This window comes from Bos grunniens, chromosome X (assembly GCF_055505025.1).
Source record: "Bos grunniens cultivar Pamir isolate PY7600 chromosome X, Bosgru_T2T1.0, whole genome shotgun sequence".
In the NCBI taxonomy this organism is placed as follows: domain Eukaryota; kingdom Metazoa; phylum Chordata; class Mammalia; order Artiodactyla; family Bovidae; genus Bos; species Bos grunniens.
In genome coordinates, this window is record NC_141194.1 from 83,334,592 (window position 1) to 83,359,649 (window position 25,058).

At 36.1% G+C, this 25,058-nt stretch overlaps 1 protein-coding gene across 19 annotated transcripts in view; it reads right to left on the minus strand.

The window, feature by feature from the left end:
• Nucleotides 1-16,876: 16,876 nt before the first annotated feature.
• LOC147340773 (UDP-N-acetylglucosamine transferase subunit ALG13-like) overlaps nucleotides 16,877-25,058 on the minus strand; it is a 78,902-nt gene continuing 70,720 nt past the window's right edge. For all 19 annotated transcript variants that reach the window (XM_086388049.1, XM_086388040.1, XM_086388038.1 and 16 more), the window contains 3 exons: nucleotides 23,531-23,571; nucleotides 21,668-21,848; nucleotides 16,877-17,806 (listed from right to left, as the gene is read on the minus strand). In XM_086388049.1, coding sequence (XP_086244175.1) covers nucleotides 17,541-17,806; nucleotides 21,668-21,848; nucleotides 23,531-23,571 — 488 coding nt within the window. In that variant the 3' untranslated portion in view covers nucleotides 16,877-17,540. The remainder of the gene's footprint in view (nucleotides 17,807-21,667; nucleotides 21,849-23,530; nucleotides 23,572-25,058) is intronic.

A 25,058-nucleotide genomic window follows, 5' to 3' on the forward strand; every position in this document is an offset into this window, starting at 1 on the left:
AGCTCTTGAAATATTTGTATTTAAACAGTAAAACACATTCCAATTTCCAATGGCTTATGTTGTAAATAAACTCAGAATTGGCTTCCCAAACTTTGTTTGATCCATAAGAAATCATATTTTATAATACACAGGCTCTGACAGCTAGGCTGTTAGCAGGAAGAAAGAGCAGTAAAGAAAAGCCCTAGCTGCCCCAGAAAATTGAGGGGAGGGTTTTGGATTCAGAGGTGCTCTAGTAACAGAAATAGGGGGCAGTGCTAAAGGGAAGATGGCAACAGCTAGCTGAAATTTCAGGTCATTTGAAAATCACATGTTAACACTTGGTATTTCCTATATAAAATATAGTCATATTATTTGAAGTACAGGTTCATCCAATTTTGGTCTCATCTTGCAGGACTTCCTTTTACAATATGTATTAAGCAATCGGTTTAAATAACCAAAGCAATGTAGCCTGTGGTCCAATAAGCAGAGTGGTAACTGTGCTTTGTATATACTTGGGCAGGAGAAGCAGTCAGAATCCTTGAGTGTCTAGTAGGATTCACTGAAACCAATCACACTAAAATGAAGGTTGTGTGAACTCAAGAGGAAACCTTGAAACCCAAGGGGTTAATACATTAGTCTGTAGTTTTCTTAATGTTAAAGAAAATCCAATAAATTATTAACCTAAAAACTTTTAACTGTTCAAATTACTCTTCTAGCATAGCAAAAGTAAACCCGTACGTTCTCTAGTGAAAACATTTTAATTTGTCTGTTTCTTATAACATAAATGCATACCAGTGGTAGGATTCAAGAAAATATCACTATTTAAACTCCTCACAGGATTCAAGATTTCTCAAAAACAGGTTGAAACTGAGGATGAAGAATTTCTTCCTATTCAAAACAACGAATGTAGTTTGGAGCCAACATTTGAGGAAGATAAAGAATACTTTTAGTAAACACAGGCAGTGTTTAATTAACTTTCTTAGCCTAGTTGGAGGCCCCAATTACACATCACACCACACAGAAAATGTATGCATCAAACTTCAGGTTAAAATTGTATCTCCTGAGCTTAATCATGAAAAGGGAAAATTCTAAATGTTTGTGTAAATGGCATTTTGGCTTTACAGACTATTTTAAAAGCTAAAAACTTGAGAAAACTATTACTTTTATTTAAATATTTTCTGTAGGAAGCGCAAAGCTGTCATCCTTAAATGTGTTAAAACGTATCTTGTACAATAAAAAGATTTTGTGTGTTTTTAGCTTCAGTATAAACAAAAATAAAGCATTTACTTTTTCCTCTGAAATGTATGGCTGCTGAGATTTAAGGTGTTCTTTTCCTCCCTTTTGCAACATAATCATTTCTAGCCACCTATTGTTAATAAACATTTGTGAACAACGATGGATTTTACACTATAATTTAACCAGAATACACACTTAAGGGAGACCTCCACCATCCAATATATTTTTAAAAAGTAGATGATTAAGAATAAACATAACTCTAACTTTTATACTTCCCATTAAATAAAGCTGTGTTAAATATTTAGAAAACTGCAAGCATTCATAAACAACTTTGAGATGATGAATGAAGGGACCAGTACAGCTACAACTTACAATACTGACAAAACTGAGTATCCAAAGAATGATACATGTTGTAGAGAGCTATTTCAACCTGTGGATCAGTGAGAAGAATCATAAACTGGGGTTAGGCTGGTCATTAATAAGCTAGTATAATCTGAGTACATTTGGGTAATATTTTCTGAAACTATCAGTTGACATTTCTTTTCAAGTTTTTTTTTTTTTTTCTGTAGTCATGTACTCTTTAGCAATTAGCTTTCCCCTAATTAATTCAGATTCCTAAAAATTTGTCTTTTATTTTACATAATTAACTTTTAGGCCATCAGAGCATTGGTTAGGATATCAGACCAGCTTAACGTTCAAATAATTCATTCCAAGTGCTGGCCTAATTATTCTAAGTGTAACTGGGTATAGAACATTTATACATTGGTTAGATAAGACAATTAAAAAAGCAGTAATATATCTAGAAAAGATGTGCAACCACTATATGCAAACTCCAACAACTCAATAACAAAAACACAATTTGAACAATTTCAAAAAGAAATATATATGCCAAGTGAAGAAGCAGATGGAAAAGTGTTAAATTACAGGGAAACGCAAATTAAAACCACGAGATAACACTTACTACCAAACCCATCAGAATGGCTAAAATCACAAAGACCAATACCACCAAATGTTGATGAGGATGAAAAACAACTAGAATTCTCATATGTTGCTGATGAGACAACAAAACGGTACAACCATTTCAGGAAAATTTCCTGCATTTCTGTACTAGTCATATACATAACTTATGATCCAGTAATTCCAGGAAACATTAAAACAAATGCTCACAAGATGACTTGTACAAAAATGTTCATAGCAACTTCATTCATATCTAAAACCTGGAAATGGCCCAGGTATCCACCAACAGGAGAATGAATAAATAAACAATGGCTTTTGTGTACAATGAAATGCTGCTCAGCAATAAAAAGAATTATATACATACACCATGGATGAATTCCAAATACCTATGCTAAACAAGTCTTACACAAAGGAGTGAATGCTCTGATTCATTTACTTACACTTTGAAAAACAAACTATGATAGGAGAAAAATCAGAAGAAACAGTGGTTGCCTAGGGGACTGGGACGGGGGAAGCAGTGATTGACTGGGAAGGAGCATGAGAGAATTTTCTGGAGTGATGAAAATATTATCTTGATAAAGGCCTGGATTTCACGGATGTGTTATTTGTAAAAAGTTCATTGTATCAAACACTTTAAGATTTGTGCATTTCATCACATGTAAACTTTTTTTTTTTTCTGAAAAGAACCTTAAAAAAAATGAACCTTTAACACATACTAAACTGTAGTTAACAATATGTATGCTTAAATGTTTAGTGGGGAAATGTATTTAAGTCTGCAATTTTCTTTATAATCATCAAAAAATAGGATTTATAGATGGGTATGTAAAAAAGTAAGTGTAGTAAGATGTTAATTATATAATCTAGGTGGTGAATATATAGATGTACACTGCACAATTATTTCAACTTTTCTGTCTAAAATTTTCAATAATAAAATGCTGGAAAAAATAAGCAGCAATTCAAGAAAAGAACTAGGTTAATAAAAGCCAAAACTACACCATGCTTCAAAAAATTCAAAACAATTAGGAGGAAGAAAACTTCTTGAATAATTGAAGCTATTTGAGCAAAGTTAAAAGAGAGAAAGAAAACTAGAATTTCAACTGCTGATGCAACCAAAACAGCTGAATAGAAGTTTGTTTTTTTTGTAGGGTTATACATGTAGTAGAACTTTTATTGTGGTAAGAACACATACCATGATATTTCCCTCATAGTATTTTTAAGTGTACAATACAGTTTTGTCATCCATAGGCAAATGTTGTAGAGCGGATCTCTGGAACTTCTCTTGTGTTACTGAAATTTACCAAGAAAAAAAATTGTTACTTGGATCTGGTTAATACACTAGCAAGGACATAAAACAGTTTAAGTCAAGAAATTTAATACCTTAGTATTATGGTAGAATTTTTTTCTGTGATTCTGCAAATTATTTAATAACCTATATTAAATTTCTTAGAAAGAGCCATAATATCTGCAAGAAAATGTTTACTAGTTGATTAGGAAAAGGGGCTGAACACCCATATAAAATCTATTATTAATAGTTGGCATGAGAAAAAGAAATGCAAAAAGGCAAAATGGTTGTCTGAGGAAGCCTTACAAATAGCAGAGAAAAGAGAAGCTAAAGGCAAAGGAGAAAAGGAAACATATACCCATTTGAATGCAGAGTTCCAAAGAATAGCAAGGAGAAATAAGAAAGCCTTCCTCAGTGATCAATGCAAAAAAAATAGAGGAAAACAACAGAATGGGAAAGACTAGAGACCTCTTCAAGAAAATTAGAGATACCAAGGGAACATTTCATGCAAAGATGGGATCAATAAAGGACAGAAATGGTATGGACCTAACAGAAGCAGAAGATATTAAGAGGAGGAGGCAAGAATACACAGAACTATACAAAAAAGACCTTCACAACTCAAATAACCACGATGGTGTGATCACTCACCTAGAGCCAGACATCCTGGAATGGGAAGTCAAGTGGGCCTTAGGAAGCATCACTACGAGCAAAGTTAGTGGAGGTGATGGAATTCCAGTTGAGCTATTTCAAATCCTAAAAGATGATGCTGTGAAAGTGCTGCACTCAATATGCCAGCAAATTTGGAAAACTCAGCAGTGGCCACAGGACTGGAAAAGGTGTTTACATTCCAAGCCCAAAGAAAGGCAATGCCAAAGAATGCTCAAACTACTGCACAATTGCACTCATCTCACACGCTAGCGAAGTAATGCTCAAAATTCTCCAAACCAGGCTTCAACACTATGTGAACAGTGAACTTCCAGATGTTCAAGCTGGATTTAGAAAAGGCAGAGGAACCAGAAATCAAATTGCCAACATCCGTTGGATCACTGAAAAAGCAAGAGAGTTCCAGAGAAACATCTACTTCTACTTTATTGACTACACCAAAGCCTTTGACTGTGTGGATCACAACAAACTGTGGAAAATTCTTAAAGAGATGGGAATACCAGACTACCTTATCTGCTCCTGAGAAATCTGTATGCAGGTCAAGAAGTAACAGTTAGAACTAGACACAGAACAATAGACTGGTTCCAAATTGGGAAAGGAGTATGTCAGAGCTGTATACTGTCACCCTGCTTAACTTATATGCAGAATACATCACGCAAAATGTTGGGTTGGATGAAGCACAAGCTGGAATCAAGACTGCCAGGAGAAATATCAATAATCTCATATATGCAGATGACACCACCCTTACAGCAGAAAGCAAAGAAGAACTAAAGAGCCTCTTGATGAAAGTGAAAGAGAAGAATGAAAAAGTTCACTTAAAACTCAACATTCAAAAAACTAAGATCATGGCATCTGATCCCATCACTTCATGGCCAATAGACCAGGAAACAATGATAGACTTTATTTTGGGGGGCTCCAAAATCACTGCAGATGGTGACTACAGCCATGAAATTAAAAGATGCTGGCTCCTTGGAAGAGAAACAGTGACAAACCTAGACAGTATATTAAAAAGCAGAGACATTATTTTACCAATAAAGGTCCATCTAGTCAAAGCTATGGTTTTTCCAGTAGTCATATATGGATGTGAGAGTTGGGACTATAAAGAAAGCTGAGCACTGAAGAATTGATGCTTTTGAACTGTGGTGCTAGAGAAGACTCTTGAGAGTCCCTTGGACTTCTAGATCAAACCAGTCAATCCTAAATGAAATTAACTCTGAATATTCATTGGAAGGGCTGATTCTGAAGCTGAAATTCCAATACTTTGGCCATCTGATGCAAAGAACTGACTCATTGGAAAAGATCCTGATGCTGTGAAAGATTGAGGGCAGGAGAAGGGGACAACAGAGGGTGAGATGGTTGGATGGGATCACTGACTTGATGGACATAAGTTGAGCAAGTTCCGGGAGTTGGTGATGGACAGGGAAGCTTGGCATGCTGCAGTTCATGGAGTTGCAGAGAGTCGGACATGACTGAGTGACTCAACTACTATGACAGCATGTCTAAAATCTTATGTTTCTTTTCAGGATTCAAGGCAAAATATTTAAAAATTTGAACTTTGACTAACTGTATAATCATTCTCTCTCTAGATGGTCAGTTTCCAAGGCAGTTTTTCTTCAACTAGTATGAAAGTTTTCAAACACAAAAGTAGAGAGAATAGAACAATGAACTCAAGTTTCAATATTTATAAATGTGCAGCTTACCTTTCATCTTTAAACACCATTCCCCAGATTATTTTGATGTGATACCCAAAATACTCTAAAGCAGTTCTACTGCTTTATGCTTTTACAGGTCTTATAGCTTTTTTAGATACTCTAAAGCAGTTTTAGTCACATGTAGGTAGTTACCTAATCTCAGGTCCATCCTTTCCCAAAGCTTTATCTCCCCATATTCAGACATCCTACACATCCCTGAAAATCCCTTTGATAACTGAGGCAGAAGAGAAGACAAGTGTTCTAAATGAAGTTGCTCAAACTGAAATTTAACATTCTAGGTAAGATGGGTGAAACAAGAGGTTGCCTTTTGCTGTATGAGTTCTCCTGAATTCTCATTATAAATGGAAATATAAATGGCTTCAAAGAGGTTTCCTGTAAAATGGACTAAGTCTGCCCCAGATTTAGAAAAATCTAGGTTAAGTTCACCCTCCTCCAATGGACCATTTCATTATTCATGGAGATTTATGTCTGAATTAAGTTCTGAATATATGCTGTTTGCATAAAAATCATAATGTATGCTTATACCTTTATTTCCAAAGCTAATTAAAAGGTTATGCCTTGTTTTAGGCTCTAAGGAAACAAAAGATGTTTTAAATTCAGAAATCTTGAATTTCAACAGCAAAACAGAATCAATCTTTTCATCTGCTCTTAATCAAGGCAGAAACCCACAATTAGTTTTAAGAATAAATATACACTGCATAAAAATTAATTCTAATGGTTTTTCCTCACTATGGAAATGAAACAGCTTTCTACTTCTGGTGTAAATCAAATTTATCTCAGGAAAAGGGTCAAAGTAAAGGGTCCAGAACAAACCACAGTGCCTTTATATCCTCCTTACCCTAATAATTCTAAATGGATGAAATCTGGGTATAACAGCCGATAAAAGAAAGGATGCCTTTTGTAACATTAATCATAACTAAAGAGCCGATATATAAAAAGTCTACCACAGTAGTAGACTTATGTTGTATATACTTATGAGTATACAACTTATGTTGTATATACTTATGTATACTATATATATTATATATACACTATATATAATACATTATATATATATACTCTATATAATATATACACTTATATACACTATATGCTTATAATATATGTTGATCAAACATACATCTTTTATTGTTGTTCAGTTGCTCAGTCATGTCCAAATCTTTACAACCCCATGGACTGCAGCACTCCAGGCTTCCCTGTCCTTCATTGTCTCTCAGAGCATTCTCAAACTCATGTCCATTGAGTCAATGATGCCATCCAACCATCTCATCCTTTGTTGCCCCCTTCTCCTGCCTTCAATCTTTCCCAGTATCAGGGTCTCTTCCAATGAGTCAGTTCTTCACATCAGGTGGCCAAAGTATTGGAGTTTCAGCTTCAGCATCAGTCCTTCCAATGAATATTCAGGGTTGATTTCCTGTAGGATTGACTGGTTTGATCTAGCAGTCCAAGGGATTCTCAAGAGTCTTCTCCAGCACCACAGTTTGTAAACATCAATTCTTCAGTGCTCAGTCTTCTTTATGGTCCAACTCACACATGGTCCAACTCATACATGACTACTAGAAAAACCATAGCTTTGACTATACACCTTTGTTGGCAAAATGATTTCTCTGCTTTTTAATACGTTGTCTTGGTTTATCACTGCTTTTCTTCCAAGGAGCCAGTATCTTTTAATTTCATGGCTGCAGTCACTGGACCCAGTGATTTTGGAGCCCAAGAAAATAAAGTCTGTCACTGTTTCCATTGTTTCCCCATCTATTTGCCATAAAGTGATGGGACCGGATGACATGATCTGAGTGTTTTGAATGTTGAGTTTTAAGCCAGCTTTTCACTCTCCTCTTTCACCTTCATTTAGAGCCTCTTCACTTTCTGCTACCAGGGTTGTGTCATCCACATATTAGAGGTTATAGGTATTTCTCCTACCAATCTTGATTCCAGCTTGTGCTTTATCCAGCCTGGTATTTCGCACGTAAACTGCATAAAAGTTAAATAAGCAGGGTGACAATATACAGTCTTGATGTACTCCTTTCCCGATTCTGAATCAGTCTATATAGCCTTGATATACTCCTTTCCCAATTTTGAGCCAGTATGTTGTTCCATATTCAGTTCTAACTTTTGCTTCTTGACCTGCATATAGGCTTCTCAGGAAGCAGGTAAGGTGGTCTGGTATTCCTGTCTCTTGGAGAATTTTTTTTACAATTTGTTGTAATCCACACAGTTAAAAGTTTTAGCATACTCAACGAAGCAGATGTTTTTCTAGAATTCTCGTTTTTTTCTATGATCCAACGAATGTTGGCGATTTGATCTCTGGTTCCTCTGCCTTTTCTAAATCCAGTTTGTACATCAGGAAGTTCTCAGTTTACACACTACTGAAGCCTAGCTTGAAGGATTTTTGAGCATAAGTTTACTAGTCTGTGAAATGAACACAATTGTACGGTAGTCTGGACATTCTTTGGCATTGCCCTTCTTTAGGACTGGAATGAAAACTGACCTTTTCCAGTCCTGTAGTCACTGCTGAGTTTTCCAATTTTGCTGGCATACTGAGTGCAGCCCTTTAATGGCATCATCTTTTAGGATTTGAAATAGCTCAGCAGGAATTCCATCACCTCCACTAACTTTGCTTGTAATAATGCTTCCTAAGGCCCACTTGACTTCACATTCCAGGATGTCTGGCTCTAGTGAATGGTCACACCATCGTGGTTTTCCAGGTTAAGATCTTTTCTGTACAGTTCTTCTGTGTATTCTTGCTACCTCTTCTTAATCTCTTCTGCTTCTGTTAGGTCTATATTAGCTTCTGTCCTTTGTTGTGCCCATCTTTGTATGAAACGCTCCCTTAGTATCTCTGATTTTCTTGAGGAGATCTCTAATCTTTCCCATTCTATTGTTTTCCTCTATTTCTTTGCATTGTTTACTTAAGCAGGCTTTCTTTTCTTTCCTTGCTATTCTTTGAAACTCTGCATTCAGATGTGTATACCTTTCCCTTTAGTTTCTTTTCTCAGCTATTTATAAGACCTCTTCAGACAACCATTTTGCCTTTTTGCATTTCTTTCTCTCAGGGATGGTTTGTTCTTTGCCTCCTGTAAAATGTTATGAACCTCTATCCATAGTTCTTCAGGTACTCTATCAGATCTAATCCCTTGAATCTATTTGTCACTTCCACTGTATAATTGTAAGGGATTTGATTGAGGTCATAACCTGAATGGCCTAGTGGTTTCACCTACTTTCTTCAATTTAAGTCTGAATTTTGCAATAAGGAGCTGATGATATGAGCCACAGTCAGCTCTAGATCTTGTTTTTGATGACTGTATGGAGCTTCTCCATCTCCAGCTGCAAAGAATATCAATCCGATTTCAGTATTGACCATTTGGTGATACCCAGGTGTAGAGTTGTCTCTTGTGTTGTTGGAAGGGGTTGTTTACTATGACCAAGTTCTCTTGGCAAAACCGTTAGCCTTTGCCCTGCCTCATTCTGTGCTCCAAGTCCTAGGTTTGGAGTTTTTATTATTATTATTATTACTATTATCAGAAAGACCTCTTCCTTTTTACCTGAAAGCTGCCTTCAAAACCCACTGCTGATTTCTGCAGCAGTACAGGTTACCTTCATTTCCCTGGTGGCTCAGATGGTAAAGAATCTGCCTGCAATGCATTACACTCAGGTTCAATCCCTGGGTCAGGAAGATTCCCTGGAAGGAAATGGCTACCCACTCCAGTATTCTTGCCTGGAGAATCCCATGGACAGGGAAGCCACATGAGCTACAGTCCATGGGGTCGCAAAGAGTGAGTGACTTTCACTTCACAGGTTACCTTCACTGTTCAAACTCCCAAAACAGTATAGGAGGGTCAGGGCACACTCTTTGATTATCTCTTAGGGAAGTCTGAATGTAAAGCATAAACAAGTGGACTATACTTGTATGACTTATAAACAGAGCATACATACCACTGATTTCAATTGTGATAAAAACACGTTGATCTTGGGTTTCTAAGTTAATAACAAGTATTTCATTAAATTGCATTAAATTAGTAGTGGAAATGAAGGCAAGGCAACAATCTACAAGTTTAAAATATAAACAAATTAACTGGAAGCCTAAGCCAACATATTTATCTCAAAGCTACATAATTTCCAGACCCACATTCTCAAGATACACTACAACCTTCTAAAACACTGCTTAGAATCTAATTAGTGAACCATTGACAGTTATAGATATAGGAAAATCACTTGCTATGAGTTATATACATTTCAGAAATGCTGCATATTTGAAAAACACTGGAGAGGGGTTGTTCTAGATTTGAAGCTTGACTATAATAAACATTTACTTAAAATAATCTGTAGGCTGCACAAATTGTGAACCCAGGAGGTTAGTAGAGAAAAGCTGACCAGGCACTACTGTCCATCTTTCTTTATTAAAGTTGTCAGATGCCAACTTGTAGAGCAAGAATTTCTAAAGATGAAGGATGGAAAACCAAAACACTACCAGTTCCATGTCTATTATGAAGCAGAAGCTTTAACTAGTACACTGATTGATTTGACACTATTATCAATTATCTCAAGAACAGTATATTGAAGATAGGATATCCTCTTTGAAATGGATTCCATTCTAGTTTTTTCAACTGTTCAAGCCCTGAGTCTCAAATGGTTATTTTTCCCTGGGGTTTGCCTTAAGGTGGAAAAGAACAGAATGATTCACAAGCATAAATAACTTTTAAAGGAGGAAATATTAATAAGTTTTGTGGCAACAAAATAGACGTTTGTAGGTGAGACAGAGCAGAGCATTGTGATGAATTACGTCTCAGAAAACTAATGAATACAGAAAATTTTGTGGTCTTTGGGTAGGTTAAAGGGAGAAGGCAGAAAAGAAAGGCTGATAAAATAAGTCTCAGAGAAAGCTAAAGATAAGGTAGGCCTGGGCAGATATGAGGTAAATCTAAACAACTTAAAGATTCAACAGGGGTGGTCCTAAGACGGTGGAGGAAAAGGATAGGGAGACCACTTTCTCCCCCACAAATTCATCAAAAGATCATTTGAATGCCGGGCAAATTCCACAAAACAACTTCTGAATGCTAGCAGAGGACACCAGTCACCCAGAAAGGCAGTGCATTCTCTTCCAAAGAAGGTAGGACAAAATATAAAAGACAAAAATAGAGACAAAAGAGTTAGGGATGGAGACCTGTCCCAGGGAGGGAGTCATGAAGGAGGAGAAGTTTCCAAACACCAGGAAACCCTCTCACCGGCAGGTATGTGGGGAGTTTTGGAATCTCAGAGGGTAACATAACCAGAATGGAAAAAAAAAAAAAAATACAGAATATGTGCCTAACTGCAACTCCCAGTGGAGAAGTAGCCCAAATGCTCATGTCCACCAGCAGCAAGCAGGGGCTGAACAGGGAGGCACAGGTTGCATGCTTATGGTAAAGACTGGGCCTCAATGCCCTGAGGACAATCTGAGGGAGCTAACATGAGAGAGCAACCCAAACTCTGGGTTAATCAGAGAGAGGAAAAAAAAAGGAGAGAGAAAACATTCCCGCAAAAAGCTCTAACCTAAGGCACACCCTGGTCTGCTCACAGAACAAAGGATTGAGTGAATACCAGAGGACAGCTAGCCAGCTGCAGACAGGCCCATTCCCCTGTGAGAGGCGGAGAGGCAGGTGGGCAACAGCCAGAGGCAGAAGGCAAAGGGCAATCTTGGCCCCAGAGACAGATCCTCCACCAAACTGTGAGCAGATTCCCAGTTGCTAACCAAGTCTTCCTTGGATCCTGGACGGTTGACATCCACCAGGAGGGTCAAGGCTTGAGATCAGCTCCCCAGAGGAGACACATGGCACACCTGAGACAGTGCTCTCATTGCACACCCAGGAAACCGAGCAGCTGGGACCTGGGAGGTGATAAGACACACCACACACCTGGGACAGCACACTTGCCAAGCACCTGGTGCCTGAGCTGCTTGGACCTGGGAAGTGCACAAAACGCAGGCCCAACCAAGTCTGTGCCTTTGTGCAGTACCTGAGAACCTGAACCTGAGTTTTAAACCTGGGAAGTGGGACAACGTCAAATGCCACAACATTTGAATCACAGCAGAAGAAGAGAAAAAGAAAGGCCATGAGAAAATACTTGAGAGATAATAGTTGAAAACTTCCCTAAAATGGGGAAGGAAATAGTCACCCAAGTCCAAGAACCCCAGAGAGTCCCAAACACGATAAACCCAAGGCAAAACACTCCAAGACACATACTAATCAAATTAACAAAGTTCAAAAACAAAGAGCAAATATTAAAAGCAGCAAGGGAAAGGCAACAAATAACACACAAGGGGATTCCCATAAGGATAACAGCTGATCTTTCAAAAGAAACTCTTCAGGTCAGAAGGGAATGGCAGGACATACTTAAAGTGATGAAAGAGAAAAATCTACAACCCAGACTACTATATCTAGCAAGATCTCATTCAAATATGAAGGAGAAATCAAAAGCTTTATAGACAAGCAAAAGCTGAGAGAATTCACCATCACCAAACCAGCTCTTCAACAAATGCTAAAGGATCTTCTCTAGACAGGAAACACAAAAAAGGTGTATAAACTCAAACCCAATACAACAAAGTAAATGGAAACGGGATCATACTTATCAATAATTACCTTAAATGTAAATGGGTTGAATGCCCCAACCAAAAGACAAAGACTGGCTGAATGGATACAAAGACAAAACCCCTATATATGCTGTCTACAAGAGACCCACCTCAAAACAAGGGACACATACAGACTGAAAGTGAAGGGCTGGAAAAAGATATTTTACACAAATGGAGACCAAAAGAAAGCAGGAGTAGCAATACTCATATCAGATAAAACAGACTTTGAAATAAAGGTCATGAAAAGAGACAAAGGACACTACATAATGATCAAAGGATCAATCCAAGAAGAAGACATAATTATAAATATATATTTACCCAACATAGGAGCACCGCAATATGTAAGACAAATGCTAACAAGTATGAAAAGGGAAATAAACAGTAACACAGTAATAGTGGAAGACTATAATACCCTATTCACACCTATGGATAGATCAACTAAACAGAAAATTTGCAAGGAAACACAAACTTTAAATGATACAATGGAGCAGTTAGACCTAATTGATATCTATAGGACATTTCACCCAAAACAATGAATTTCACCTTTTTCTCAAGCGCACACGGAACCTTCTCCAGGACAGTTCACATTCTGGGCCATAAATCTAGCCTTGGTAAATTCAAAATAATTGAAATCATTCCAAGCATCTTTGCTGATAATGTGGTAAGATTAGATGTCAACTACAGGAAAAAACCTGTTAAAAATACAAACATATGGAGGCTAAACAACACACTTCTGAAAGCCAACAAATCACAGAAAAAAATCAAAAAAGAAATCAAAATATGCATAGAAATGAATGAAATTGAAAACACAACCCAAAACCTATGGGATTCAGTAAAAGCAGTGCTAAGGGGAAGGTTCATATCAATACAAGATTACCTCAAGAAACAAGAGAAAAATCAAATAAAAAACATAACTCTACACCTAGAGGAAAAAAAAAAGTAGAACCCCAGGGTTAGTAGAAGGAAAGAAATAAAAAAAATTAGGGCAGAAATAAATGAAAAAGAAAAAACACAGCAAAAATCAACAAAGCTAAAAGCTGGTTCTTTGAGAAGATAGATAAAATAGACAAATCATTAGACAGACTCATCAAGAAAAAAAGGGAGAAGAATCAAATCAACAAAATTAGAAATGAAAATGGAGAAATCACAACAGACAACACGCAAATACAAAGGATCATAAGAGACTACTATCAGCAACTATATACCAATAAAATGCACAACTTGGAAGAAATGGACAAATTCTTAGAAAAGTATAACTTTCCAAAACTGAACCAGGAAGAAATAGAAAATCTTAACAGACCCATCACAAGCACAGAAATCAAAACTGTAATCAGAAATTGTCCAGCAAACAAAAGCCCTGGACCAGACAGCTTCACAACTGAATTCTACCAAAAATTTTGAGAACAGCTAACACCTATCTTACTCAAACTCTTCCAGAAAATTGCAGAGGAAGGTAAACTTTCAAACTCATTCTAGGAGGCTACCATCACCCTAATACCAAAACCTGACAAAGATGCCACAAAAAAAGAAAACTGCAAGCCAATATCACTGATGAACATAGATGCAAAAATCCTTAACAAAATTCTAGCAATAAGAATCCAACAACACATTAAAATGATCATACATCATGACGAAGTGGGCTTTATCCCAGGGATGCAAGGATTCTTCAATATCTGCAAATCAATCAATGTAATATACCACATTAACAAATTGAAAAATAAGAGCCATATGATTACCTCAATAGATGCAGAGAAAGCCTTTGACAAAATTCAACATCCGTTTATGATAAAAACTCTCCAGAAAGCAGGAATAGAAGGAACATACCTCAACATAATAAAAGCTATATATGACAAACCCACAGCAAACATTATCCTCAATGGTGAAAAATTGAAAGCATTTCTCCTAAAGTCAGGAACAGGACAAGGGTGTCCACTTTCACCACTAATATTCAACATAGTTTTGGAAGTTTTGGCCACAGCAATCAGAGCAGAAAAAGAAATAAAAGGAATCGAAATTGGAAAAGAAGAAGTAAAACTCTCACTGTTTGTAGATGACATGATCCTCTACATAGAAAACCCTAAAGACTCCACCAGAAAATTACTAGAGCTAATCAATGAATATAGTAAAGTTGCAGGATATAAAATCAACACACAGAAATCCCTTGCATTCCTATACACTAATAATGAGAAAATAGAGAAATTAAGGAAACAATTCCATTCACCATTGCAACGAAAAGAATAAAATACTTAGGAATATATCTACCTAAAGAAACAAAAGACCTATATATAGAAAACTATAAAATACCGGTGAAAGAAATCAAAGAGGACACTAATAGATGGGAAAAAATACCGTGTTCATGGATTGGAAGAATCAATATAGTGTAAATGAGTATACTACCCAAAGCAATCTGTAGATTCAATGCAATCCCTAACAAGCTACCAACGGTATTTTTCACAGAGCTAGAACAAATAATTTCACAATTTGTATGGAAATACAAAAACCCTCAAATAGCCAAAGCAATCTTGAGAAAGAAGAATGGAACTGGAGGAATCAACCTGCCTGACTTCAGACTATACTACAAAGCTACAGTCATCAGGACAGTATGGTACTGGCACAAAGACAGAAATATAGATAAATGGAACAAAATAGAAAGCCCAGAGACAAATCCATTCACCTATGGACACCTTATCTTTGACAAAGGAGGCAAGACTATACAAAGGAGAAAAGGCAATCTCTTTAACAAGTGGTTCTGGGAAAACTGGTCAACCACTTGTAAAAGAATGAAACTAGATCACTTTATAACACCATACACAAAAATAAACTCAAAATGGATTAAAGATCTAAACGTAAGACCAGAAACTATAAAACTCCTAGAGGAAAAAATAGGAAAAACACTGTCTGACATAAATCACAGCAGGATCCTCTATGGCCCACCTCCCAAAGTAATGGAAATAAAAGCAAAAATAAACAAGTGGGACCTAATTAAACTTAAAAGCTTTTGCACAACAAAGGAAACTATAAGCAAGGTGAAAAGACAGCCTTCAGAATGAGAGAAAATAATAGCAAATGAAGCAAATGACGAAGAGTTAATCTCAAAAATATACAAGCAGCTCATGCAGCTCAATTCCAGAAAAATAAACGACCCAATCAAAAAATGGGCCAAAGAACTAAACAGACATTTCTCCAAAGAAGACATACAGATGGCTAACAAACACATGAAAAGATGCTCAACATCACTCATTATCAGAGAAATGCAAATCAAAACCACAATGAGGTACCATCTCACACTGGTCAGAATGGCTGCGATCCAAAAGTCTACAAACAATAAATGGTGGAGAGGGTGCAGAGAAAAGGGAACCCTCTTACACTGTTGGTGGGAATGCAAACTAGTACACCCACTATGGAGAACAGTGTGGAGATTCCTTTAAAAACTGGAAATAGAACTGCCATATGACCCAGCAATCCCACTGCTGGGCATACACACTGAGGAAACCAGAACTGAAAAAGACACATGTACCCCAATGTTCATTGCAGCACTGTTCACAATAGCCAGGACATGGAAGCAACCTAGATGTCCATTGGCAGATAAATGGATAATAAATCTGTGGTACATATACACAGTGGAATATTACTCAGCTATTAAAAAGAATGCATTTGAATCAGTTCTAATGAGGTTGATGAAACTGGAGCCTATTTTACAGAGTGAAGTATGCCAGAAAGAAAAACACTGATACAGTATATTAACGCATATATATGGAATTTAGAAAGATGGTAACCATGACCCTATATGCAAGACAGCAAAAGAGACACAGATGTAAAGAACAGACTTTTGGACTCTGTGGGAGAAGGCTAGGGTGGGATGATTTGAGAGAATAGCATTGAAACATGTATATTGCCATGTGTGAAACAGATCGCAAGTCCAGGTTCAATGCATGAGACAGAGTGCTCAGGGCCAGTGTACTGGGATGACTCTGAGGGATGGGATGGGAGGGAGTTGAGAGGGGGGTTCAGGATGGGGAACACATGTACACCCATGGCTGATTCATGTCAATGTATGGCAAAAACCACTACAGTATTGTAAAGTAATTAGCCTCCAATTAAAATAAAGTAATTAATTTAAGAAAAAGATTCAACAACTAGTTGAAGAACATGGCAATGAGAAAGTAAATCTAGATTAAAATTCCATGAGGGAATTAGTATATTTTAAAAAGGAAAAACAGAAACACAACTTAAAGGAACATTCTCAAGAGAAAAGAACTAGATATAGTAGTATGCATTGCAATATCTTGAGATTAAATAACATTTCAATTGACCCTGCCAGTTCATGCTATAAATTCATGTTTTTTGCCAACCAAAATAGCAGGGGAAAACATATGGACACAATGAAATATCTGGTACTCTTTGCTGCCATGAAAATGCAAAAGAAAAAAAACATCTCAGTCATTTTAGCAATTTTAAATGCTGATTTTTATTTACTGCTAATGTGCAAAGGACATCAATACTGTGCAGTAAAACAATTACATAAATCCAATATTAAACAATAGTATATGGGATAAATCTAAAGCAGAGCACCATGTGCCTTCAAAACTGGTTAATATCATAGAATGCAACTCAGGTCAGACGATTCTTAAGAAACCTGAAGAGCTCTCTCTTTTAATATTATTTAGTTACCGAGAAGCAAATGCTCTTGGTTTTGCTTCCTTTTCTAGAAAAAAGTAGAAGGCTTTCCAAATTTGTATTGTTTAATATGATGTGTGACATGTGAACCCAGGAAACAGTTCGTATGATTTATTCCTTTTATCAGTTGGTACAATCAGCTAATATAAAGCTGACAAGCTGGCTGACAAGAAAATAGCTGAATACAAGGAAATGTGCTCAAATATGGGGCTAGTTGTACATTCATCTCAATTTCGTTATTTACAACCCAAAGAAATACTCCTTTATTTTAAAGTACTATTTTAAATCAAAAGATAAAATAATCTTAAAGACAGATATAATAGTAACCACTCTAACCACCCTAAATCACTTAAACACTAACATAAAACACTTTTTAAAGCCAAAATAGCAAGAAAGATGGCAGTGCAATAATACTTCATACTGCTGAATCTTACATATTCTGAGGTACATAATGAGAAGCTGAGGGAGGGGCAGCAATATAGCCAAGTGGCCCAGGATTCATAGCACCATGAATTTGCGGAGAACCACCATACGCTGCACCAACTGGATGCCAGGGAGCAACATAGGGATAATCTGGCACAACAGGAAGGCAGGAATCAAAACCTGGCAAAGGTGGCTGCCCATACGGATCTGACATCACTGGATAATAGACTGCTCCATGAGGGACAGATGCAGGGTCAGCATTTGGAAAAGTACCTGAAACAAAGAAAGTACACTTCATATACAAAGATTCACTAAACATCAACATAAATAGATGTTCTTGAGGTAAAAATGAAATTAACTAATTAAATTAATTAATTAATTAGCATTAACTCTAAGAAAAGATCCTAGAATTGTAGGAGAAACACTTTGGATATGAACATTACTGACTAAAACAGACTACTAAAATATAAAAATTTTCTAATTAAAATTAAACATATATGTATATAAAATATATCAAATGTACTCTACCTAGAGACAGCTACCTTTCTGGGATGAGTTAGGTATCAACAGACAAAATACACAAAGAAACATTCTCTAGAGTCATTTTTGTCAATTAAGTTCTTAAAAGAGTTGGTCAGAATTATCAAATATTTTTCCCGTATGACACATATCACCCAAATAGCCATTTTGTATTATTTTAGCAATTAAAAATTCAAGTGTTTTTACAGTTTTGTCTATACTTGAAGGTAAAATTCTGAAAAGCATTCCAAAAATTTAAGAGTCATCCTTTGAATGTCATTAATATGCTGCTGCTGCTACTGCTAAGTCGCTTCAGTTGTGTCCAACTCTGTGCAACCCCGTAGACGGCAGCCCACCATACTTCCCCATCCCTGGGATTCCCCAGGCAAGAACACTGGAGTGGGTTGCCATTTCCTTCTCCAATGCATGAAAGTGAAAAGTGAAAGTGATGCCACTCAGTCGTGCCGACTCTTAGCGACCCCATGGACTGCAGCCTACCAGGCTCCTCTGTCCATGGATTTTCCAGGCAAGAGTACTGGAGTGGGGTGCCATTGCCTTCTCCGCATTAACATGATAGCATCATTTTAATTTTATAGCACTTCCACTGCATCAGTTTTAGTGGAAATAAACAGATGCTGTTCTGCCATTATAGTGACTATATAAATGTTTTTTTTTAATGGATTCCTTTATTACTTGGGATAACTTAACTTTGTTTTGTGAAATTAAGACAGGCACTGTCTCATGTTTACTACAATAAAAATAGCTCTATAAAAGGTAAGTGGAACAAAAAGGCAATAAAAATTGATATTTTAATTTGTATTAGCATGGAGCACATCATACCACCACATGAGGGATGAGATTTTATAGTCCTAATATTCTAAACTATAATATGCCTTCAGAAAAGGGAGGAGAGAAAGAAAATTCACATTCCTCACACACAACAGGATCAGTATACTTATACATATAAGGTCTCATTTAGTTCTTATAACAAGTCTGGAAAGTCATAAAATATATTATTTCCCATTTTATATAAAATCAGACTTAGGGAGGTTAGGTAACTTAGCAGAAATCACATCCATCAAGTAGCAGTTGCTGGAATGGAAAGCAGATTTGGTTCGGTTAGTATACATTGTTCTACCTCCTGCTGATTCTAAGATGGGCAGTCCAAAGATCCTAGTCTAAACCCTTCAAAATGCCTCCTGATCCATATTATACTATAAACTGACAAAAAAAGCAGCATCCTTATGGTCTGGCACAGAGGTCTCAAACTCTTTGGTCTCAGGATCCCCTTACATTCTTAAAAATTGAGGATCTCAAATAGCTTTTGCTTATGTGGGTTATATTTATCAATATTTATCCCATTAGGAATTAAACTAAGTTAAATATGTTATTTCACATAAAAATAAACCCACTATGTTAAACTCATTTTTCATAAAAATCTGTATTATTCGCCCCCCCTCCAAAAAAAAATTGTGAAACCAGTGGCAGTGTTTTACACTTGTGCAATCTCTAATGTATGGCTTAATAGAAGACAGATGGATTCTCATATCTGCTTCTGTATTTTATCTATTATGATATATCCACTTCAGTATTCTTGCCTGGAGAATCCCATGGACAGAGGAGCCTGGTGGGCTATAGTCCATAGGGCCGCAAAAAGCTGGACATGACTGAAGCGACTTAACACACATACACATTATGATATATTTAGTTGAAATACATGAAGAAAATCTGGCCTCATACAGATATGTAGCTGGAAAAGAGAGAAGTCTTAATTAGCCTTTTCAGATAACTGTAGATATTCTTTGATGCTACACCAAGACTAGGTAAGTGGTGATTTCTGAGACGTCAATCGCAATGTGGACTTTTCATACTTTGTTAACATTAAAATCCATCATTTTTTCTTGCAGACATCTTTTACAAAATCATGCACAGGTAAGATTATACATGGTAATTGTGAAAATACTATTTCACTAAGTTATACAGATCTCCCACATGTTCATACATTTCATTATACAATGTAAAAAACTATCATAAATAGTCCATCACCTATTTTATTAAAAGAAATAATTATGTACTAGAAGCTGTCAAGCTCATGGTTATTAGATAAAAATTAGAATTCTGGATAACTTATATTTGAAAGTTGGAATTTCTATCTTTGACAAAAGAACATACTATCCATTTCCCTTATTGAAGTGACAGGCTTAGCTGTTCATTTGAGAAAATTTCTGCCAGATCCCCAGTCTGAACAACCACAGTTTGTCTATCTTTCTGTCAAGTAAAAATAGCGTTCCATGAAAGTCAGCTAGTTTAGCTCGAAACTCAAGCTCACAAATCCTTTTCTTTTAAAGTCAATTATCATACTTAGATATGCAGAGAGCTTTCTGAATACTTCCTATTTTGTCATATACAATATTAAATACAATTTTTCAAAGATTAAAAATTTATTAAAATAAGAACATCTTTGATCAAACACAAAATAAATAAAGCTGGTATTTTTATATCAAGCATGTGTGAAGATGCTGATTACTAGCACAGTTTGGTGCCCCTGCTTTGATTTGTGCTTAGGTGCCAGCTATTCTACCCACACTGATTTTTGCACTCTTAATACAAACCTAACACAGCAAAAGAGACAAAATCCATGTATTACAATGAATACTTTTAGCCTCATGGATCCCTTGAAAGAGCCCCAAGGGACCCCAAGAGGTTCATGTACCATGCTTTAAAAAATGCTGGTGTAGGATGAATGGATAACAAAGTCGTGGTACATATTACTCAGCCTTAAAAAGGAATAAATTTGAGTCAGTTGTGAGGTGGATGAACCTAGAGCCTCTTATGCACAGTGAAGAAAGTCAGAAAGAGAAAAACAAATATAGTATATTAACGCATATATACGGAGTCTAAAAAATAGTACTGATGAACCTCTTCACACAGAAGAAATGCAGATGTAGACGTAGAGAACAGACAGGTGGACACAGTGGGAGGAAGGAGAGGGTAGGACAAATTGAGAAAGTAGCATTGACATATACACACTATCATGTGTAAAATAGCTAGCTAGTGGGAAGCTGCTGTATAACAGAGGGAGCTCAGCCTGGTGTTCGGTTGATGACCCAGAGGGGTGAAATGGAGTGGGGAAGGCTCAAGAGGGAGAAGACATGTACATAAAATTATGACTGATCCACAGTGATGTATGGCAGAGACCACCACAACACTGTAAAGCAATTATCCTCCAATTAAAAATATATGAGGGTGGTTTAGTCACTAAGTCGTGTCCGACTCTTGCAACCCCATGGACTATAGCCCACCAGGCTCCTCTGTCCATGGGCTTCTCCAGGCAAGACTATTGGAGTGGGTTGCCATTTACTTCTCAAAAAAAAAAAATATATATATATATATGCAAAATTTAAAAAATAAAGCTACTGATTAAATGAACCGAATTTAGGAAAAGGTTTAAACTGATCTTCCTATTTCTACACTTCTATTGCAATACACAGTTACATAGTTACGTAAAATAAATTAAAGAAATGTTGGTCTAGTATAACATCTGAAGGCTGTTATTGTTATAAACAATAAAATTCAATTGTCTTTCTTGTAGAAAATTTCTCACTACATGCTTACCATTTGCTGATACTTCTGCCTGTGTGCCATCTTGTCTCTCCACCTCACTGTATAACTGAGGAATGGTTTGATCTACTAGAGGTGGTGGCTCAGTATAGACTGGATAATTCTCTGCATGAAGCTGCTGCTGTTGCATCTGTGGCACATAGACCATGGAGTGCCAGAAGCTGTGGTGGTAGCACTTGGGCAAGAAAGTAAAAAAAAAAAAAAAAAAAACAACTTTACTATTTCTTTTCTTAAAGTAGCACCATTGTTCACTGAGAAAAAAAAAAAAAAGCTAGGCCATGATTTTCAGGTGAGATAACAATGACTTTTGAAATAAATGACATGATATTTAGAAAATCTATTCTCCATAGCAACTTTAACATCTTTCGCAGCCTCTGTATTTCATATTTGGACCAGGAATTCTTTAAGGAAAGCACTCTAAGGAAATTAGAGATATACACAATGGTTTGTATACAAAGATATTTGTTATAGCATTATTTTTAAAGGCAAAAAAGTTAGCAGCCTAAATATTAAACAATAAGAAACTAGAGGGCATTATGATACAGCCATGATGTCATACAATACAGGCAATAAAACAATCATGGCATCAAATAAAAAAAAAAGTGTTCATATTGTTTAACTTAAAAAGTTTATAAAATACATAGCCTAGTCCATATTTTATGAAATAAGCCATAAGGAAATATATCAAAGTGTACATTGATTACACAAGTGATTTGTTTTCTTTACACATTAGTATTTTCCATATGCTCCATAATGAATGCTATTACTTTTAATATGAGAAAATATTAAAATATCTATTCTACATAAGAATCTGCTTGCCATGCAGGAGATGTGGGTTCAATCTCTGTGTCAGGAAGATCCCCTGGAGAAGGAAATGGCACCCCACTCCAGAATTCTTGCCTGGGAAATCCCATGGGCAGAGGAGCCTGGCAGGCTACAGTCCATGGGGTCCCAAAAGAATAGGACATGGCTTAGTGACTAAAGAACAACAACAAAATGTAGGAGACTATACTGTACAACACAGGGAACTGCATTTAGGAAATACAGTTTCAAGGACAAAAATCCACTCCATTACCCTTAAATTATAAATGTGTGCCAATCGGGGAAGATAGTTCCCTGGAAATGATATGTTCAAGGTTTTAGGAAAATCAATGTCTTAGAAAATACAAACTAATCTGAGTATTATCCAGGAGAGTATCTAATTTAGTATATCATCAGCCAAATTTTAAGATGCATCATTCTTTTTCAGAAAATATGCCATTTTATCTTATCAGAAATGTATTTCAAGGGGAAATGATCCCTGAAAGAATAAAGTAAAAGAGCTCTTACCTGATATCAGAAATACCTTTCAGTGATATTAAGATATTTGTCAATATTCCCTTTCTACAACTCAGGGAAGTGGTAAAAATCAGTGGCAAGTATCTATGAACATGAGTGCTTTAAAAATAATACAGCTCTTTAAATGTCTTTGACTTAGTCTAATTACTTTTCACATAAAATACAGAAATAGCCACAAAAATGTTTTAAGTAAATAGGATAATCCATTTGAGACAGAAAAACATAGTGAACCATTAGCATATGATGTTAAACATGGAAGCCAATATGTGCTAAAGTTGTATTGCATAGAGACCCCATTCACAACAATTTAACAACTATTTTATAAGAGAAGCTGAGGCACTAGGAGGTTAAAGTACAAAATTGGCCTGGGTCACCTTCAGAGATATAAAGACAGAAATAAACCTTTTAGGTCACTCAAAGTATTCTCGGGTTTTAAGGTTCAAGAGTCTGCTTAGCAAAACAGCTTACATTTTTAAGATAGCTTTTTTTAAATCAAAGCAATTTTAATAGGACTCTTACCTGTAATCCCAGATTGAAATAGTACTGCAAAACTTTTGTATCTAAAATTAAATATTTAAATTTTAGTGACTAGATGACATAAAAAATTAAAACTTACCACTTAAAGAGCTCTTCTCTTCGACTATTTAATGTATATACAACAAATGTAGTCTTCCCACATCAACACTACCCTCAATCCTACCTTATAGTAAATGACCATTTACCTACCACTAAGATCATGTTCTAACTGAAAGTTTAATCAAGAAATACATATTTTAATTCTACTCTTAATATTAGGCAGATGTTACAGGAATACTACTATGCAAACACTTAGAAAGAATGTAATAAAGGCATTTTCTCGCTTGTCTCAAGACTAGAATTTTATTTTAATACAAATCTACTACAAAAGCAATCATACTCGTCTTTGGAGCTAAGACACAGTACAAATTAATGATCTATGAATGCCAGGATCAGTAATGTCCACTAAGATAACCAGCACTGTTTAAAACAATCTACCTTGTTTTTATTTAACATGAAAAATATACCACCACTAGAACTCCAAAAAGAGGAGGCAATGAGCAGGGTAACTCAAATTATACCCTAAGGTGATAAAATTTCTCCAGACATAGAACTGTATACCTGTGATGGATTCATTTTGATATTTGGCAAAACTAATACAATTATGTAAAGTTTAAAAATAAAATAAATTTTAAAAAAATTAAAAAAAACTAGATGTATGAGAGAAGAGGGAATAGCCTTAGCATTTCAATTATAGCTCTAAATGCATTTTTACTGATTGACCTGGAATTCACATATATTCTTATCAATATAACAAGTTTTACTAACAAACTCTCAGAAAGCCCCTCCTTCTTAAGTTGGAGACTCCCAATACATACAAATGTATTTACTGCCTCTTTAAAAGAATGAGCTTTTATTCTGACTATTATGTGGGAGTACAGTATAAAAGCCTAATGCTCAAGCTGAAGAATATGAAAAGATAATAGCAGGAAGTAAACCCACAAATGTCATGGGATTCCACCTCTTGGTATTCACATATATTCACACAAAATCTGCATGCAAAATACACACCAGTATTATTCACAATAGCAAAAATGTAGTAACAACCCAAATGTCCATCAACTAATAGATAATAAAGTGTATCTATATATAATGGACTGTTACTCAGCTGAAAAAAGAAAGAAATAATGATATATGTTACAACATGGATGAACCTTGAAAACACTATGCCAAGTGAAAGAAGTCAGCCTACAAAAGACCACATATTATATGACTCCAGAATAGGCAGAACTGTATGTCTAGAATAGGCAAATCTAGAGATGGAAAGCAGAACAGTAGTTGCCAGGACCAGAGAGAATGAAGACTAACTGCTAATTGGTATAGGGTTTCTTTTGGGGTTATGAAAATGTTCTGGAATTAGACAGTGGTGATGGCTGAACAAATCTGTGAATATACTAATCATTGGAAAAGACTCTGATGCTGGGAGGGATTGGGGGCAAGAGGAGAAGGGGATGACAGAGGATGAGATGGC